At 47.8% G+C, this 14,887-nt stretch overlaps 4 protein-coding genes across 5 annotated transcripts in view; 1 reads left to right on the top strand and 3 right to left on the bottom strand.

Annotated features, from left to right (window-relative positions):
- Positions 1–2,148, bottom strand: part of LOC116496109 (protein HIRA) — a 34,023-nt gene extending 31,875 nt beyond the window's left edge. Inside the window, exon 1 of the mRNA XM_032199005.1 lies at positions 2,063–2,148. Within this exon, the coding sequence (XP_032054896.1) occupies positions 2,063–2,099 (37 nt within the window). The 5' untranslated portion in view covers positions 2,100–2,148. The remainder of the gene's footprint in view (positions 1–2,062) is intronic.
- Positions 2,149–2,668: 520 nt separating this feature from the next.
- MRPL40 (mitochondrial ribosomal protein L40) lies at positions 2,669–5,931 on the top strand. Its single transcript, XM_032199363.1, has 4 exons — positions 2,669–2,827; positions 3,282–3,365; positions 4,538–4,693; positions 5,051–5,931. Exons 1-4 carry the CDS (start codon positions 2,766–2,768, stop codon positions 5,358–5,360), a joined length of 612 nt encoding a protein of 203 aa, XP_032055254.1. The 5' UTR covers positions 2,669–2,765; the 3' UTR covers positions 5,361–5,931.
- C17H22orf39 (chromosome 17 C22orf39 homolog) lies at positions 5,353–7,034 on the bottom strand. The gene is made up of 4 exons (XM_032199364.1): positions 7,004–7,034; positions 6,755–6,922; positions 6,512–6,654; positions 5,353–5,402 (listed from the first exon to the last, which is right to left on the bottom strand). Exons 1-3 carry the CDS (start codon positions 7,025–7,027, stop codon positions 6,529–6,531), a joined length of 318 nt encoding a protein of 105 aa, XP_032055255.1. The 5' UTR covers positions 7,028–7,034; the 3' UTR covers positions 5,353–5,402; positions 6,512–6,528.
- Positions 7,035–7,195: 161 nt separating this feature from the next.
- UFD1 (ubiquitin recognition factor in ER associated degradation 1) lies at positions 7,196–14,442 on the bottom strand. 2 transcript variants are annotated; one of them, XM_032199202.1, is made up of 12 exons: positions 14,418–14,442; positions 14,147–14,279; positions 13,468–13,500; positions 12,540–12,661; positions 12,013–12,143; positions 11,529–11,601; positions 10,667–10,735; positions 10,048–10,113; positions 9,708–9,755; positions 9,236–9,324; positions 8,413–8,494; positions 7,196–7,997 (listed from the first exon to the last, which is right to left on the bottom strand). In XM_032199202.1, the coding sequence occupies exons 1-12, from the start codon at positions 14,418–14,420 to the stop codon at positions 7,923–7,925; spliced, it is 924 nt and encodes a 307-aa protein (XP_032055093.1). In that variant the 5' UTR covers positions 14,421–14,442; the 3' UTR covers positions 7,196–7,922. The 2 variants fall into 2 exon arrangements, with proteins under 2 accessions (XP_032055093.1, XP_032055094.1); XM_032199203.1 differs by lacking the exon at positions 14,418–14,442 and having other exon boundaries at positions 14,173–14,220.
- Positions 14,443–14,887: the final 445 nt, after the last annotated feature.

A 14,887-nucleotide genomic window follows, 5' to 3' on the forward strand; every position in this document is an offset into this window, starting at 1 on the left:
AACAATTAGAATTTCATGCAATAAGCTCACATTAATAGTGTGAAAAGCTTACAGAAAATCCATTTGAAGAAGAATTATTTCCAATAAGTACTCACACAAAGCAACATTAAGAACTCCAAGACAAAAGCCAGTAGAGCTGAAATGTGCTAAAGTGCTTTTCTAGTAAATGCAGTGTCTCAGCTGAGAAGCATGAGAATCCCAGGTGCATTGAACTTACTTGCTACAACACCGACTTCTGTTGTCGACTATCTCACAGAGACTGTATGCCTGTGAGCATCATCAAACTGGTTCTTGCCAGTTCAGTAACATACAAATGCCAAAACTGAGTCGGGGGAAGAAGAGGTAGGAATGGCAGCAATGAACCCACGCACGGAGAAGCCACTCGTGATCTGGATGCTTGCTCCTGTACCAACACCAGTGAAGCAACCTCTTCTGACAGCAGGGAAAACAAAAAGAGTAAGGGCTACCAACAAGGAGTCTGCAGCATAAGTATGGACCCTGTATCTAGGGAAGTATCAGAGCAAATATGTAGGCCCATGAAAAGCGATGGGTACAGCTTCTGTGCAGCCAGCCCTGCAGGATCTGGAACCCGGGTATGTTAAAATCGGCTGATTAAGCTCACCCTTTTTATTCTGCACTCCTTGCCCCATGTGTAAGAAGGCATGAATATTATGTAGTCCTGTGTTAGCAGACCTTAAAGCATTTTAGAAATGAAGCCACTGGTGAATGTCTGTCATAGTTTCATCACCTACAAAACAAAGCAACTTGCCCAAACTCATCCCAGCAGGACAGTGGCAGAAACACAAGATCTGGGACTACCACAGCCCTGTCTACAGCATTATCCATTAAAAGAAAGTATCATGAGCCTTTATAAATGGAACTTAACTGCAAGTTGCTTGGCAGAAGATGCTTTTCTACAATTCACAAGCTGATGAACAGAATACTGAAAACTGTTATACGCCTCAGATACATACCTACTAAAAGGTACACACATTAAAGAAGTAAGGAGAGAAGTTATAGGTCTACTAAGCTGTGATCTGCAAAGACTTAGGCCAAAGGTTTTATCCAGATGCTCAAAACCAGGCTACAGAGAGACAGAGGACAGCCTGCAGACAAGCAGCCAAAGATCAAGATGCAAGTGTTGCATTCACTTAGATTAACCAAGTAAAAACGTAAGGAACACTTCAGAGAAAGCACTTCCACTTTTTTCCAGTCCACCACTGCTTTCCATTAAAAGGCTAGGTTCGTTATGGCCCATGGAGAGTAGTTCAAGTAAAGATGCATGGAAATTTCAACTTTAGGCTGAAGTTCTTAAACCTGCAGCACGATCACGAAGACAATACAGCATACAGGGCCAGCTGTAAAGTTGCATCTATGGTTTTTAACTCAAAGCACATTTCGGCAGCTTGAATAAGCTGGCCTCCTGCTCAGCCTTATGCTAGATATGAATCGGCCGCCTGAGCCATGCCACTGACATTTGCCGTGATATAAAAACAGGCAGCCGAGCTGGAGCTGTGCGCGTGAACCCGAGGATAAAACTTGCATGAAGAGAAGCGAGCCCCTCACACGGGATTTCTTCTCCCTGCTAACCCAGGACCTCCTCGGGAATCCCTCCGCAAGCAGTGCGAGCCGTAACGCCGCCTGCCTCGCACCGGGCACCCCACGGAGGGGGACACAGCCCTGCCAGCACCAGCACCTCGCCCCCAGCCTCCCGCCTCACCGAGCCCCGGGACTCCCCGAGGGCTGCAGCCGGGCCCCCCCCGCGCCCCGGAGGCTCTCAGGGACCGCAGCTCAGCCCCCTGGGGGGGGGCCCGTCCCGCACGGCGGCGGCAGGAGCCCTTCGGCCATCTTCGAGGCTTTCGCTTTTGGCTGCCCGGCTCCTCGGCACCACGGGGCGGCCCCGTCCCGCCGCAGCAGCCGCTCGCTGCCCCCCCAGGCCCCACACACCCCCCAAATCCCCCCCAAATCCCCCCCCCACCGCCCTGCAGCGGCCTCCCGGGGCTCCCCCCAACCCCCCCCCCCCAGCACCTGCCCCTCGCCACCTGCCCCCGCCGCCCCTCACCATTGTGGTTGACCCAGGTCGGCTTCAGGAGCTTCATTGTCTCCCTCCCGGGGCCCCCCGCCGGCCTCCGCCCCCGGGACCCCAGGGCGGCTCCTCCCGGGCTGCCTCGGCCGAACGAGCGGCGGAGCGGCGCGGTGCGGAGCTCCCAGCGGCCGGCCGCTCACCGCCGCGGCCCCGCGCCGCTCTGCCCGCTCTGCCCGGCCCCGCCGCCGCCGCCGGCCGGCGCCGCCTCAGCGCCGCTCCATGCCCCGGCGCCGCCCGTGCCGCAGCCGCCGCCGCCCGGCCGCATCCCCCGCTCGGCTCCCGGCGGCTCCCGGCAACGCCGGAACTCGGCGCCTTGGCAACCGCCTAAGCGGCCCGGCGGGAAACAGCGGCCCCCGAGCCGAGCCGCGCCGTTCCTCACGCGCGCCCGGCGCCGCTCGCCGCCGGGGGAGGTGCCGCCGCCCCCGCTCCGCCCTCAGGGAGGGACGGGGAGGGACCGGGCGGGGCGCGGAGGGCGCCCCCTGCCGGGCACGGGGCTGCGGGACGAGCGCGGGGAGGCGGCTCCACGGAGGGGCCGGGGGGAAGGCGGCGAGCCCCGGAGGAGCGGCCGCGGCGGGGGGCGGAACGCGAGTGGGGCGGAACGGTTGTGGGGCGGAACGTGGAGCCGCGGGAGCGCACGGGCGGAGCGGAACCGGGAGCGGGACCGGGGCGCGACGGAGCCATGCAGGCGGCGGCCCGGGGGCTCCGCAGGGCCTGGGCAGCGCCCGGCAGCGCCGCGCTCAGGTAGGGCCCGGCCGCATCCCCACGGCCTCGGGGACGGAGCCGCTGCGCCGCGAGCCCCGGGGCTGCTCCCGGGCCGGGCCTGGCTCCCCCGGGGCTCCCTCGGTGTCCCGGGGCTGCGCCGCCCCCCCCGCGGCCGGGCTTCTGGGGTTGGGCTGGGCTGGGGCCGTTGCCTGAGCTCGAGATTAATAAAAGCCGCTCGTAGGCATAAAATGAATTTTTGTTTCACCTCCCGGTGCCCTGCACGGTCTCAGCACTAAAAAGCGCAAATTTGGGGTTTAGTTTAGTTACATTGTCATTTCTACGCTGATGCTATGTATTGTAGTGAAATTAGTAGTAGGAGACTAGAAATTCATTATTGTAGCCCACAACTAACAAGCATTTCTTATGGTTTCAATTAACGTGACCGAATTCAGCTTCTCCTCGTGCTTTCTTTACGTTTCTTTTTCTTCTCTAGTTGCTGGCTGCCCCAGGCGGTGCAGCTTCGAGGAAGTCACTGGGAGACCTCCCTGCTGGCGTTCAGGGCATCCCTCCCCGTGAGGTGAGTGCAGTTGTCGCTGAGTTGCATAGAATTGCTTGCATCCTTAGGATGGAATGTAATTCCCCTTAGGGAATGTAATTTTTTCCAATTCCAAATTAATTTTTAAATATAGATGTTTGCACTGAAGATATTATATGTAGTAGTTAGAGCTGGTGGCCTCTTGAGAGTGGATTAATGGTAGCCTACGTAATAGTTATTGCTTTATGCTTGTGGGAAGCTGTATTTGCTTCTTCAATGACAGAACACAAGTGGAAATGTTCCGATTCAAGCTGTGCTCCAAAACTCCCTTTTGAGCAGCATTGGAAAAAAAAAGCCCAGCTGAACTGAAAATACTTGATTATAAGGTGCTGTGCTAGACAGCCTACATCAATGTACATTACATTTTGGTATCGGTGTTTTGTTCTGATGCAATTAGGTTTAAAAGCCTTCTAGCGAGCCACTACCCTCAGAGAGACCATTTCACACCCCAAAGGTTATTCGTGCATCTGCAGGTTTGCAGTGTTGTGGAGGTAACATGGCCTGTGCTAGACAGCTGAACTGGGAACTGGGCATTTCTGCATTCCAGAGCTGGTTTGTGCAGTGGCACAGAATAAATTACTGGCCACCCTGTAAATGTAGTACCTCAGAGTTCCGATCTGCAAAGCAGGAACAATAACCCACATGTCTGTGTTGGTGGAGCGTGGCATGTGTTATCTTGCACATAGTGGGTTTGTGTGTTACATACAGCAGTAGAGAAATACCTGTGTCCTGAGTTTGGTTCCAAAGGTGGAAGTTTTAAAAGGTGGTTTACAACCACCCTCTCAGAGCCTTCTTTAACGTGAGATAACAGGAATATTTGTAAACATGTTGTGTGCCCTGCTGCACTGTGAGCTAGTTGGAACCAATTCCAGTTCTACTTTTCTGGAACTTCCTAAAGCATTCTGACTTCTAGAACAGCCCTTTAGGTTGCTCTTCTCAGGCTGGTACAGCTCTGTTTGCAGAATGTCTCACAGGACATATGACTGTCTCATAGAAACTCTATTACTTGAATAAAGCTAAAATTTCTATTAGGGACCAAGTAAAGCTCTGGGAAGGGACAGTTCTTCAGATGGTGAAGTGGATATGAAAGTTGCTTGTGTTGAATGCAGTCACAGAGCATCTTCTTCTGCTCATGTAATTATTTATCTCGCCAGAGCACAGCCAAAGAAAAAAAAGAAGGTGGATGTAAAGAGAGAGCAAGCACAGAAGGATCGTATGAAAAAGAAGATCAAAAAGTTGGAAAAAGCTGCCCCAGAGTTAATTCCAATTGAGGATTTTGAAACACCACTTAAGTTCTCAGATAACAGCAGGTAACTAACGCTGTCAGCATGAGCTTGCATTTGTGGTGCAAACACACTTCTAATATCTTTCTTGCAAATCTGCAGTATAGTGCCAGCCTTTATATAAAATGTTACTGACTTCTGCTAAGACAAAAATGTGGAAAGCAATTTGTATTTGCTCCTGCTAAAAGTACTGAAAAAAATAGTCACGTGAATGTCTTGTTTTGAAAGGCGTTGGAAAACTTCCAAGACAGACATTGCAGGAAAGAAATGTATTATGTTTTTAAAACATATTATTTTGTTTGTGTGCTGGTTTTGGTGATTTGCTTTTCAGGGTGCAGTTGCAGGCCATTTCTCTATTACAATACTATGTTTACTCTTCAACAGGGTGCGAAGTCTTCCCCCTCTGTCATTTGAGGAGACAGAAAGAAGAGTTTTACTTATGAAAAAGTGGTCTGCGTATAAGCAGAGCCAAGACAGGGCAGAAAAGCAAGCAATTCGGAGCCTTGTAGAAGCCCAACAAGAGGCACTAAAGGAACTGCGCCTTGAATCTGAAGAGCTCTATCAGGCAGCGATCAGACGAGACGAGGGGCTTTTCCCCTTTGAGAGAGATGGACCTAATTATACCCCACCACTTCCTGGGTATGATCCTCCCGAAGGAAAATGCATCGATATCACCAAAGTGTACACACAGTGACAGAAGAGTTTATTGTTCATCCAGCATGAGCTGCTTGGCCAACTGAAAAAGGAAAGAACAGAATGAGAATTAATTCTTTCTGCACGTTAAAACACTGTAGGTATGCGATGGTGAAAAAACATGGAACAGAATATCCATGAAGTGTCTGCTGGTGTTGTTTTTAAACTGGCAACATATGGAATAAAACATTCAACAGAGCTAATCTACTTTAAATTTATGCCATATTAGACCAAGGCAAACAAGTATTTCACTGTTTTCTCTTTCTGGCCTTGTATCTCATCTTTCCTTGTGCTCCTGAGCAGCACCATTTTTGTTCTACACAAACCATAACTACAAAGACTAGTACGATGAAAGAATGTCATCACAACAGAGGCTATTAGCTTAGCAGGGAGGCAGTAGCTGACTGTTTACAGCCTTTCTCTGCTTCAAATTTCAGTGGTTTTGCATATAATAGAGGAAAAACTGATGGAAAATGTACCTTGCCAAAGCAAAAATTAGCTTATTTTTTATTATTATTATGTCCTTGTAAAGAGTGCATTAAGTCTCTAATAGCATTTTCCCTAAAAACAGATCTCACTTCAGTCATTTGAACCTTTATTTCCTGTAGTAATTTGAATACTGCCATAGACATATTAAAAAAGAACACAGGCTTTATTGTTCGAGAGCAGTTCCCCAACAACAGGCATGTTTCAGGGACTGCAACATTGTCCCACTGCGTCTGAAACTCTTAAGAACCACACTACTGAATCTGGGTAGTGTGTTTTAAATGCCAGTGGCTGTGTCCTGAACTGGCAGGGAGGGGTCCCAGCTTGTTTTTATTTTCCCATCTGGCAGGCCCAGATGTTCCAACAGTGTGCAACACCAGGCGTGCTGGGGAGGAGGAGCTGCTAACCTAAGAGTTTCCTGCTGTGTTGCTGAGATGAGATCCTAAAGCATGACAGTAGTAAAAGACTAAAATAAAACACCTCACTTGTAAAAAAAAAAAAAAAAAAAAGTGGGTGGTTTTTTAATTTTGAGTATTTTTGAATGAGTGCTAAAGTACTGGTGGACAGCTATACAGGGCAGAGCTACAACTGTGTAATTTTGATGAAATGCAGGTTAAAATTAAAAAGCAGGACAGATGAGCACTGTATGGCACACAAGGCCCAAACCTGGCGAAGCTGCCGCATCACTTGGGGCTGTCCTGGTCGAGCGGCAGGTACCAGTCTGGCGGCGGGCTCTTCCTGAAGGTCCACACCGGGGCATATTTCTGCTTCTCCTCCACCCGGGCTCTTTCGCTCTTGCACAGCGCTTCCTGCAAGAGGCACAAACAGCACGGGCACCGCGCTGGGCCCTCTGCTCTCACGCCGAGGACACCGGGCAATGCCGCGCGGGGGCCCGGTGCCGGGCGGTACCTGCGCGGCGGCGGCGCGGGCGCTCTCCCAGGCGCGGCAGGCGGTGTAATCGTCCCGCCAGCGGGCGCAGGCCGGCAGCTGCCCGTGCGCGTAGTAGTGGTGGAAGGCGTGGCGCAGCCCGCGGCAGTGCCGCCACTCCCACCAGTAATCCTCGCACGACCGCGGAGGCTGCGGGGGGACCGGGGGGAGTCAGCCGGGACCGGCACAGCCCGCCCCGAGCCCCCCCCGTTTCCCCCCGGCCCCTCTCACCCTCCAGCTGCCGCCGCCGGCCATGCTGCCACCCCCCCCACTCGTCTCCGCCCCGCCCGCGCTCGGGCACGTGACCGCCCCCCCCCCCCCCGCCCCGCTCCCCGGCACGCGGGTTCGAGGCCGCCCTCGGCCCGGTCCCGCCACCGCCACCCCCCCCCCCCCCAGCCGGGAAATCAGCACAGCAGGCGGGCGCACGGTGGGTATCGAGGAACCTTTACTCCAGGATTCAAGCCGCGACCGAGGAAAGAGCAGAGTTTGGCGGTTTTACTCGGCTACCCGCCCCCGCCGGGTGTGGTGGCAGCGAGGTTCCTGCAGGCAGGGCTCTCTCTGTGTCCTCGGGCAGACAGCCAGGTCCTGCCTCTCCCTACGCCTGCCATCAGTTTCCTACAACAGGTTACGGTATCTCAACTATTACATGGCATGTTATTAATTATAAATATAAAAAGCAATTACAGGGGTCCGTGTCAGAGCCTGGGATTCCTTAGGCTGCATCGTAACCCAACACCTGAAGCTAAGATCAAAGAGACTCCCTGCACGCCTAAGTGTTAGACTTCATTTGCACCACACCAAAAAGCTTACCTGAAATTGTGGCAAAACTTAGATAGAGGAAAATATCAAGCACAGAGCAACAGGAGGCCATCATCACTCAGGATATAAGAGGGTAGGATGTACTCTAACAATCAGACCTTTTAGTAAGGTAGAACTGCTTGGTTTTCCTTCTCAGCTCCATCCAAGATACGCTTTCCCTCTTTACAACACATACAAAGGACCGCTTCAGAATTCCTAGAACTTAATTTTCAACTGAAAATTAAGACAGTCTGACAGCACAGTGTTCCTGTGTTGCAACTGCAATAACTAAGATCCATTATGCTGCAATTGTTATTTTATTTTCCTCCTAACTGACTGATGATTACACAACTTAGGGCTTTCTTCCCTTTTTGCGCAGGGACTGGCCTTCTCCTGAAAAGGCAATAAACCGACTTCCAGATTCATCCTGGATAAAGGAGAGAAGAAAAAGATTGTTATCTCTTTGCTCTCTGCTTATGCATGATCAAAGCTGAATGATCATTATAAAGAACGCTCCATCACAGCAGCAAAACACTCTATACCTTTCACGTTCTTAATCTATATAATAATCACTTTTTTCCTGGAAATAAAACATGAGCACTTCTGTGACCTTTCACCTGCTTGGAACAAGTATTCTCTGACTTACTAAATTTATATTGGTCCTATCTTACATCAGCAAACAAGGACATTGGAGGTTGTTTTCATCTAAACCAAACTCACTAATGCTGCTTTTTAACAGAAGTACGCTGGGAAAAATCAAGTATGGAGAGGGAAATCAGACATTTGGGCAATGGCTTGAATGTTCTAACTGTGCAGATTTGGCAGGATCCAACCTCACTTACCTCTTCAACTTTCTTAACGAGTGGACGTGAGTTTCTAATGAACGTGATTCTACCAATCTTGAAGTCATAGTTGGGTATTCCTCTGGAAGAGCAGCATAAATACATTATGAAAGAAGAAATGTTACACCTACCTTCAGTGAAACGTGATATGGAACACAGCGAGACCTATCCTATGCCTTTCAACACTGTGCTAATACTGGCTGCAAAATTTTCATTACAAGTTATTCCAGATTTAAACCACTGAATTATTTCCTAAAGGCAGGCATACGGTACATAAAGTAAGTAATGAGAAACTGGAGCTGATGTAGGAGGTTGACTGTAGGCATGTTTATACATAGCCTGTGGTTTCCATGGGGCCAGGGACACCCTTTTCCAAAAGAGTTCAAGTTTTATTATGACACGCATACATGATAACACAGAAACACATCCCTGCGCACTTCCATTAAGCCTGAATTTAGAAGCTTTTGCAAAAAGGCACAGCTTGGCACTGGTTACCCACTCATCTCAGAAAAAGATTTCACACTAGAAAATTAACAGGAACTCTGTGCATCACTCAGTCCAGCCCACCAGTCCAGTCAATACCTGCTGCCTTTTCCCTCTTATCTTCTTCTCCAGAACCAGAGTTAAGAAAGTTTTGGCAATATTTATTAACTTAGAATCTGCACCTTAAGTAGTTAGGGAAGTCACAGTCTAAAAAGCAAGACTGGGTATTTTTAAATGCAAACCTTTAAGGAAATTAACTTGTTTATATTGTAGGAACATAAAAAAAATACACTCAAACACAGATTCTTCACTTGCTGACAACTGATTGAAAAAGACATACCTTCGAATATCTCCTGGTTTAATTGGTGATGGACTAGGCTCAACACCTTTCTTCTTGCCATCCAATCTGTTCCCAGAACCAGAGAATGCCTATGTACACAAATAAGGGTTTTAATTTAATGGTATCTTGTATCTGAAAGCACACTGCACAGAGATATCGCATTCTGTGAAAAACTCACTATCACTTTTATTTATTTTAGTCAGTATGTTTCTTTCTATTCAAAGTACATATAATAAGCTGATAAACCCTGGCTATAGGTGTACATCTCAGTCATCTGTTTATCGACTGGCCTATTAAGGACAGCAAGCCACACCATTTCTGGCTGTAAACACCACAGAACAGTTACAGACACTTGCCAATTAATAACAACCACACCTATAAGAGTTCTTTGAGGTACTGGTATTTGGCAGTTGTTTGGAACACCCTTCCCTCATGGTTTCACAACACTCAGAATAGAGCATAGAGCACTTACACGAAATCCTACGTCACTCACATATCCACTGTGGTCTGCTTCAACATCCTGTGAGGGAAAAAACAAGTTACTTCATTGTGTTCATGTTGTGATAGGAAAAACAAATGAAAACTGTTCTTTATACTTCTTAACAAACAAAACTTTAGAAAAAAAAAAAAAAAACTATTTCCAAAAATCAACAGTTGTTAAACAACCATCAACGAAGCAAAAAGCAACTGATCGGTACAGCTTAGTCTTAGCAAAGCGTTTCAGGGAAAAAAATATGTTGGTGCTCACTGCTCCATCACAACTGAGGCAGATTACTAGTGAATGCATTTTGTAAAACAGTAGTTTAACTTACTGCGGTATCTTCATGTTGTGCACTTCTTTCCGGTTCTTTGTACCCCAAAGGAGCATCAAAATCCACCTATTTAAGTAGGATAAATAAGCATGACTGGTATTTCTCTCTTAATCATATGCTATATACTATTATTCCTCAAAACTTCACAAACTAATGCTCCATTTTAATCTAGAAAGAACTAGGAAGAACCTAAATATTTGTTATTTTAGTTTGGAGAAAAAAAAAAAAAAAAAAAAAAGCAAAAAACACCACCACAATAAGCCTCCCAGGGATGAATCTTAGCATGCAATTGAAACAGACCAGTAAAACAGCACCCAGTGCCACTGGAGATTTAATCAAGACAGGCTCTTAAATAAGACTCTATGGATTGTAAAACATGTTGAATCTAAACATGAAATTCCAGACGCTGAAGTCACCTGATGGTACATGAAGTGCAGATCATGATCAGAGACCTGAGGCGTGGTTACAAGGGTACATGGAGTGCCTCCCTATCCCATCTGATTCTGCCTTTCCTGCAGCACCAGACGTGTTTGGTGTGCAGTGCTATCAGTGAGCAAGATGCCCTCTCCTTTGGGGATGACACAGTAAAACCAGACTTCCCACAACAGTTTTAACTTACATTCATATCACATTCTATGATGGACACAGCCTTATCTGGTTTGGTCTCCATTACCCGAAGCTCGTAGATCTGAAACAATTATGATAAATATTTTAAGATTGTCCATCTAAAAATCATAGAATCATAGAATATCCTGAGTTGGAAGGGACCCTTAAGGATCATCAAGTCCAACTCTCGACACCGCACAGGTCTACCCAAAAGTTCAGACCATGTGCCTAAGTTCACAGTCATGAAAATGTGCAAAGGAGTTCAACTTACATATAAGAAAACTAATGCTAAGACTTTCTCTGCAGAAAAAAAATGCCTCTAAAAGAATACAACAACAAAGATTTAAATTTAAGTATGATTGCTATTTTGTTGGAGCTAGAGAACCTATCTCTTCCTGAACTCTTACTGTACCTTAATATGCATGTTTGAAGTTAAATTTTGGATTCAGGCTAATTTCTGTCCCATGATTTTTAAGAATTTCAACAGCATTATATTTTTTTCCACTCATGAGCCAAAAACTAGTAGTTAAACATCAGCTCGGAAGAGGACATAACTGACCCCCTTTTTTCTCCAATGGAAAACTGATTGTGAAATCTACCGTCTGGGATCACTTGTCAACAATGTTGCACAGCTCCATGCTGATGAGTCAAGCACCAACATTCAACGATTGTGCTTAGTCTCCCAAATGATCAAATGTGCGTGTGCTGCCAGCAGCTTTACCTACTAATACTCAACTATGACTACATGTTGTGAATAGATTTTAAAGTGGTCACAATCTACTGAAATACAAAGAACTTTACATTGGACAGAATTTGTTTCATCAAATCGGTGTTATCTAGAGGAAATCTAAGTGGAATGGAGTTGTATGCCATACCTTCTCATTGTAGTTGATGGCAATAACGTCCCCAGTAGTTAGACAAGCAAAGTTTCTCAATGCATTTTCTAATCTTTGGAGTATGTTAAGATGAATTGTTTGTTTTCAGTGAAACGTCAAAGCTTTCAAGTTACTATGTTACAGAACTCTTGATTTGTGGTCTCTCAAACATGGCTTAAAAGTCATCAGCACACAGACAGCCTTTTAATAAACATCAAGGTGTACAAGTCCTTCTGGACATGGTCTAACAGCCGCTTAAACTCTTTGAACTTTCAGCTGAGATTTACGTTTCTTCACACTCCAGGCTATGCTTTGTGCCGGCAGTCTGCAACATAAGCTCTCCCCGATTTTTGTTTTCAGAAAGAGCAGTAGTAGTTACCTATTGCCGGAAAAGCACGAGCCATGTCTGAAAAGCTAGCTCTGCATCATTACAATTTGGGAGAAAACCTCCATTCTCTGCTCCACTGTTGAATAGAAAGGATACACAGCTTTGGGGTTGGTGATGTCAAGAAAATCAGGACTCTGTGGCTGAAATTTCGAGTAAGTGGCAACTTGAAGATTAACACTCTCCACTTGTACCAGGCCTCCCTCTTCCAGCAGCAAGTTCTGCATCATCTGCAAGAATAAAAACAAAGACATAAACCAGTACATTAACACTACTGATGTCTTTAATTCTCTTTCCTTTATATTTATTTGTTATTTTAGTTTGAAAAAGCCATATATATTCTTTTTACTTATATTTGCCAGGGCCACCATCTTCCCTGAAATGCACCAGTTTATGAAGTCTTAATTTCAGGAAGAAAACAGTCAAGTGCAGCTTAAATAGCAACCTGCTTTGCATACTTGGTTAAACTCCCACTGAGGGAAACCTGAGCTGTGACTGAAAGCCGCTTTATGGACATCACTAGCAAAGACATGCAATTTCAAGAAAATTATGCCTCTTTAATGTTACACTGGCAACTCATTAATCCTGCTCTTCAGGTTTTGACAGTTCAGCACAAGACAACTCACCCAGTGTGGCAGGTAACATATGCCCTCATCAGCCACAAACTCAAGCACTCCACAGTGTGTCATTCGGTCTGAATTTTTATTCGTCAGCTTAAATAGCATCGGGTAAGTAATATTAAGTCGGCCTGGCAAGAGAGGAGAAAAAATATTTGCTAGAAGCTACTAGCACATTTCTGAAGTTTTCAGAGATTGAACACTAGCAAAAGTACGGGCCACAGGAAAAGAGAGGATTTCCCCCCCACACCACCATTATTCCAACTTCATTCTCTCCTGGATTTGTACTTTTGGAGATACCTGAATACTGTATTGTCATTGCACTTCAAGCTTTAAGTGCCTCTTCAATGTTTTCCCAAGCTCAGAGATGGGTATTTGCAGAGGAATCTATTATTGCTATGCCTTTGTGTTGTTATCGGTTAGTTCCTACCTATACTAACATCCCTGACTATTTTAAGAATAGATCCTGACCTATTAGAATCACTGTGAGAAGTGAGTTAATACTAAAACTCAGAGGGGGGAAAAAGCCTTAGCTAAAGAGCCAAGTAAACACCATTAACCCTACTTTCAAAGTTCATTTTTCACTTATTGTTTTTTGAAGACAGAATTTTGTTTCAGACAGCAGCATCCAGGCAAAGCAGATTGAGGTTAAGAATCCACTGGACTAACTATTATACTGAGTATGCCATTAATACTTAATAAGTATTGATTCACGTCTAAGGCAGCCTGATGCTTCAGTTGTCTGTACTCAGACAGCCTTCCTCCACTCCTTTAATTCTGAAAAATAAAATTCCTCCAAAATACATTTTTTGAGTAACTTAGTCTCATAATCTCAATTTAGATTGGATTCAGATAGGTAACTAAACAACTGTGGTATTTGCTTATGCTTTTACTCGTATTTCTAACACTGTTATTCCAGAACAAAATATTCACTTACTGAGTTGATCCAGAGCAGAGGGTGGCATAATTACTGCAGAAATGAAAATGAAAGTAAAATTAGGAAAATTACAGCTGTATAAAGATAAGCTTACACACTATTTTATTACTACATCACCTAGGGTTACATTTGTTATAGAAACTCCCATAAGCTCATTTTTGAGCCAGAGATTCCAGCAGAATCAGTCACGAGTGTATCTGCCAGCCTGGAGATTTCAGAATTTAATCACAAGTAAGGGAATGCAGGGTTTTACAAGCTGTGGTACTGAAGGAAGTGCTTCCTAGAGATAATTGTTTGTGCTCATACAATCGATTGAAGAATGCCAGCTCTGAACAACACCGCGTTATCCCGACAGCCTGACACCCAGCGGGCCGATCTATTTGCTTTGTGCGAGCTCGGTGAGCTGCAACGAGGACGGGGCAACGAGACTTTAGGGTGTAAGCTCCCACAGCTCACCGCGGGGCCAGGAATTGGCCAAGAGACTTTGACAACAAACAGCGAAGTGCCTGCTAACGCTCACAGGCCAGGACCCGCTCCTCGGTAAGCTGTAAGAGAGCGGTCCGGGAAAGCCGAGCCTTCCTCCTCCTCCTCCTCCTCCTCCTCGTCCCCCGGCTCCCCCCCGCCGGGAGCAGCCCCCCGGGCCCGCCCCTGCAGTAGTCAGAAGAAAACAGGCACATACTCTTCCCGCCTTTCTCCACATCTGACCTGTCATTCGGCCCGGCCAGCATGGACACGGAGAAGCAGCGGTACTGCGTGGAGAAGCGGTTCTGGAACACGCGGGGGATCGGGTGGTCGAACATGTTGAAGGAGAACTGCGGGGACAAGCACACGCAGCCCGCCGCGTCAGAGCGGACCCCGGCCCTCCGAGCCCTCCGCGCCATCCCCTCAGGGGACGAGCCCCCCCTCCCCCCTCCCCGCTCCCCCCTGCCCCCCCCCGGCCCGGGCCTCACCATGGCGGCGGCGCGGGGCCCGGCGGCGCTGCGGGCAGGGCCGCTCAGCCGCCGGACTGGGCGCGGCTCCCCGCCCCCGCGGGCCGCCCCCTGGCCGCGGCCATCTTGGGTGAGGGCGGAAGGCGGGGAGGACGGGGAGAGCGGCTCGTCCCTGAGGTGGCTGCGGGGGGCTGTTCTGGCCTCCCGGCTCCCTCTCGGTGCGGGGGCGGCGAGGAGGCCCGCTCGGGGTTTTGTCGGGGCGGTTTTAGCGGCAAAGCGAGAATGTTGCCCTCAACAAAGATGGCGGCAGCGGCGACCAAAAAGCGGCACGGTACTTCCGGCTGGCCCCCTTCTGTCATTGGCCGGCTGAGCACGTCGCGACGCTTTTTCTCCAATCTCATTGGCGAGCAACGCGAACGGTTCGGACGCCTCGCCCAATCCGTGCTGAGAAGAGGAGATCCCCGCTTTCCTATTGGCCAACCAGCCGCGGC

The sequence above is a fragment of the Aythya fuligula genome, chromosome 17, assembly GCF_009819795.1.
Source record: "Aythya fuligula isolate bAytFul2 chromosome 17, bAytFul2.pri, whole genome shotgun sequence".
Classification (NCBI taxonomy): domain Eukaryota; kingdom Metazoa; phylum Chordata; class Aves; order Anseriformes; family Anatidae; genus Aythya; species Aythya fuligula.

Coding starts and splice junctions, on each gene's coding strand:
- C17H22orf39 (XM_032199364.1), bottom strand. CDS start 7,027: ATGGCCGGCGGCGGCAGCTGGAGG. Junction 6,923..7,003: donor CCGGCGGCGGCAGCTGGAGG/GTGAGAGGGGCC, acceptor GTCCCCCCGCAG/CCTCCGCGGTCGTGCGAGGA. Junction 6,655..6,754: donor CCCGCGCCGCCGCCGCGCAG/GTACCGCCCGGC, acceptor TGCCTCTTGCAG/GAAGCGCTGTGCAAGAGCGA.
- MRPL40 (XM_032199363.1), top strand. CDS start 2,766: ATGCAGGCGGCGGCCCGGGGGCTCCGCAGGGCCTGGGCAGCGCCCGGC. Junction 3,366..4,537: donor AGGGCATCCCTCCCCGTGAG/GTGAGTGCAGTT, acceptor TTATCTCGCCAG/AGCACAGCCAAAGAAAAAAA. Junction 4,694..5,050: donor AAGTTCTCAGATAACAGCAG/GTAACTAACGCT, acceptor ACTCTTCAACAG/GGTGCGAAGTCTTCCCCCTC.
- UFD1 (XM_032199202.1), bottom strand. Junction 9,325..9,707: donor TGAGTGACGTAGGATTTCGT/GTAAGTGCTCTA, acceptor TTGTGTACATAG/GCATTCTCTGGTTCTGGGAA. Junction 8,495..9,235: donor AAACCAGGAGATATTCGAAG/GTATGTCTTTTT, acceptor CTGCTCTTCCAG/AGGAATACCCAACTATGACT.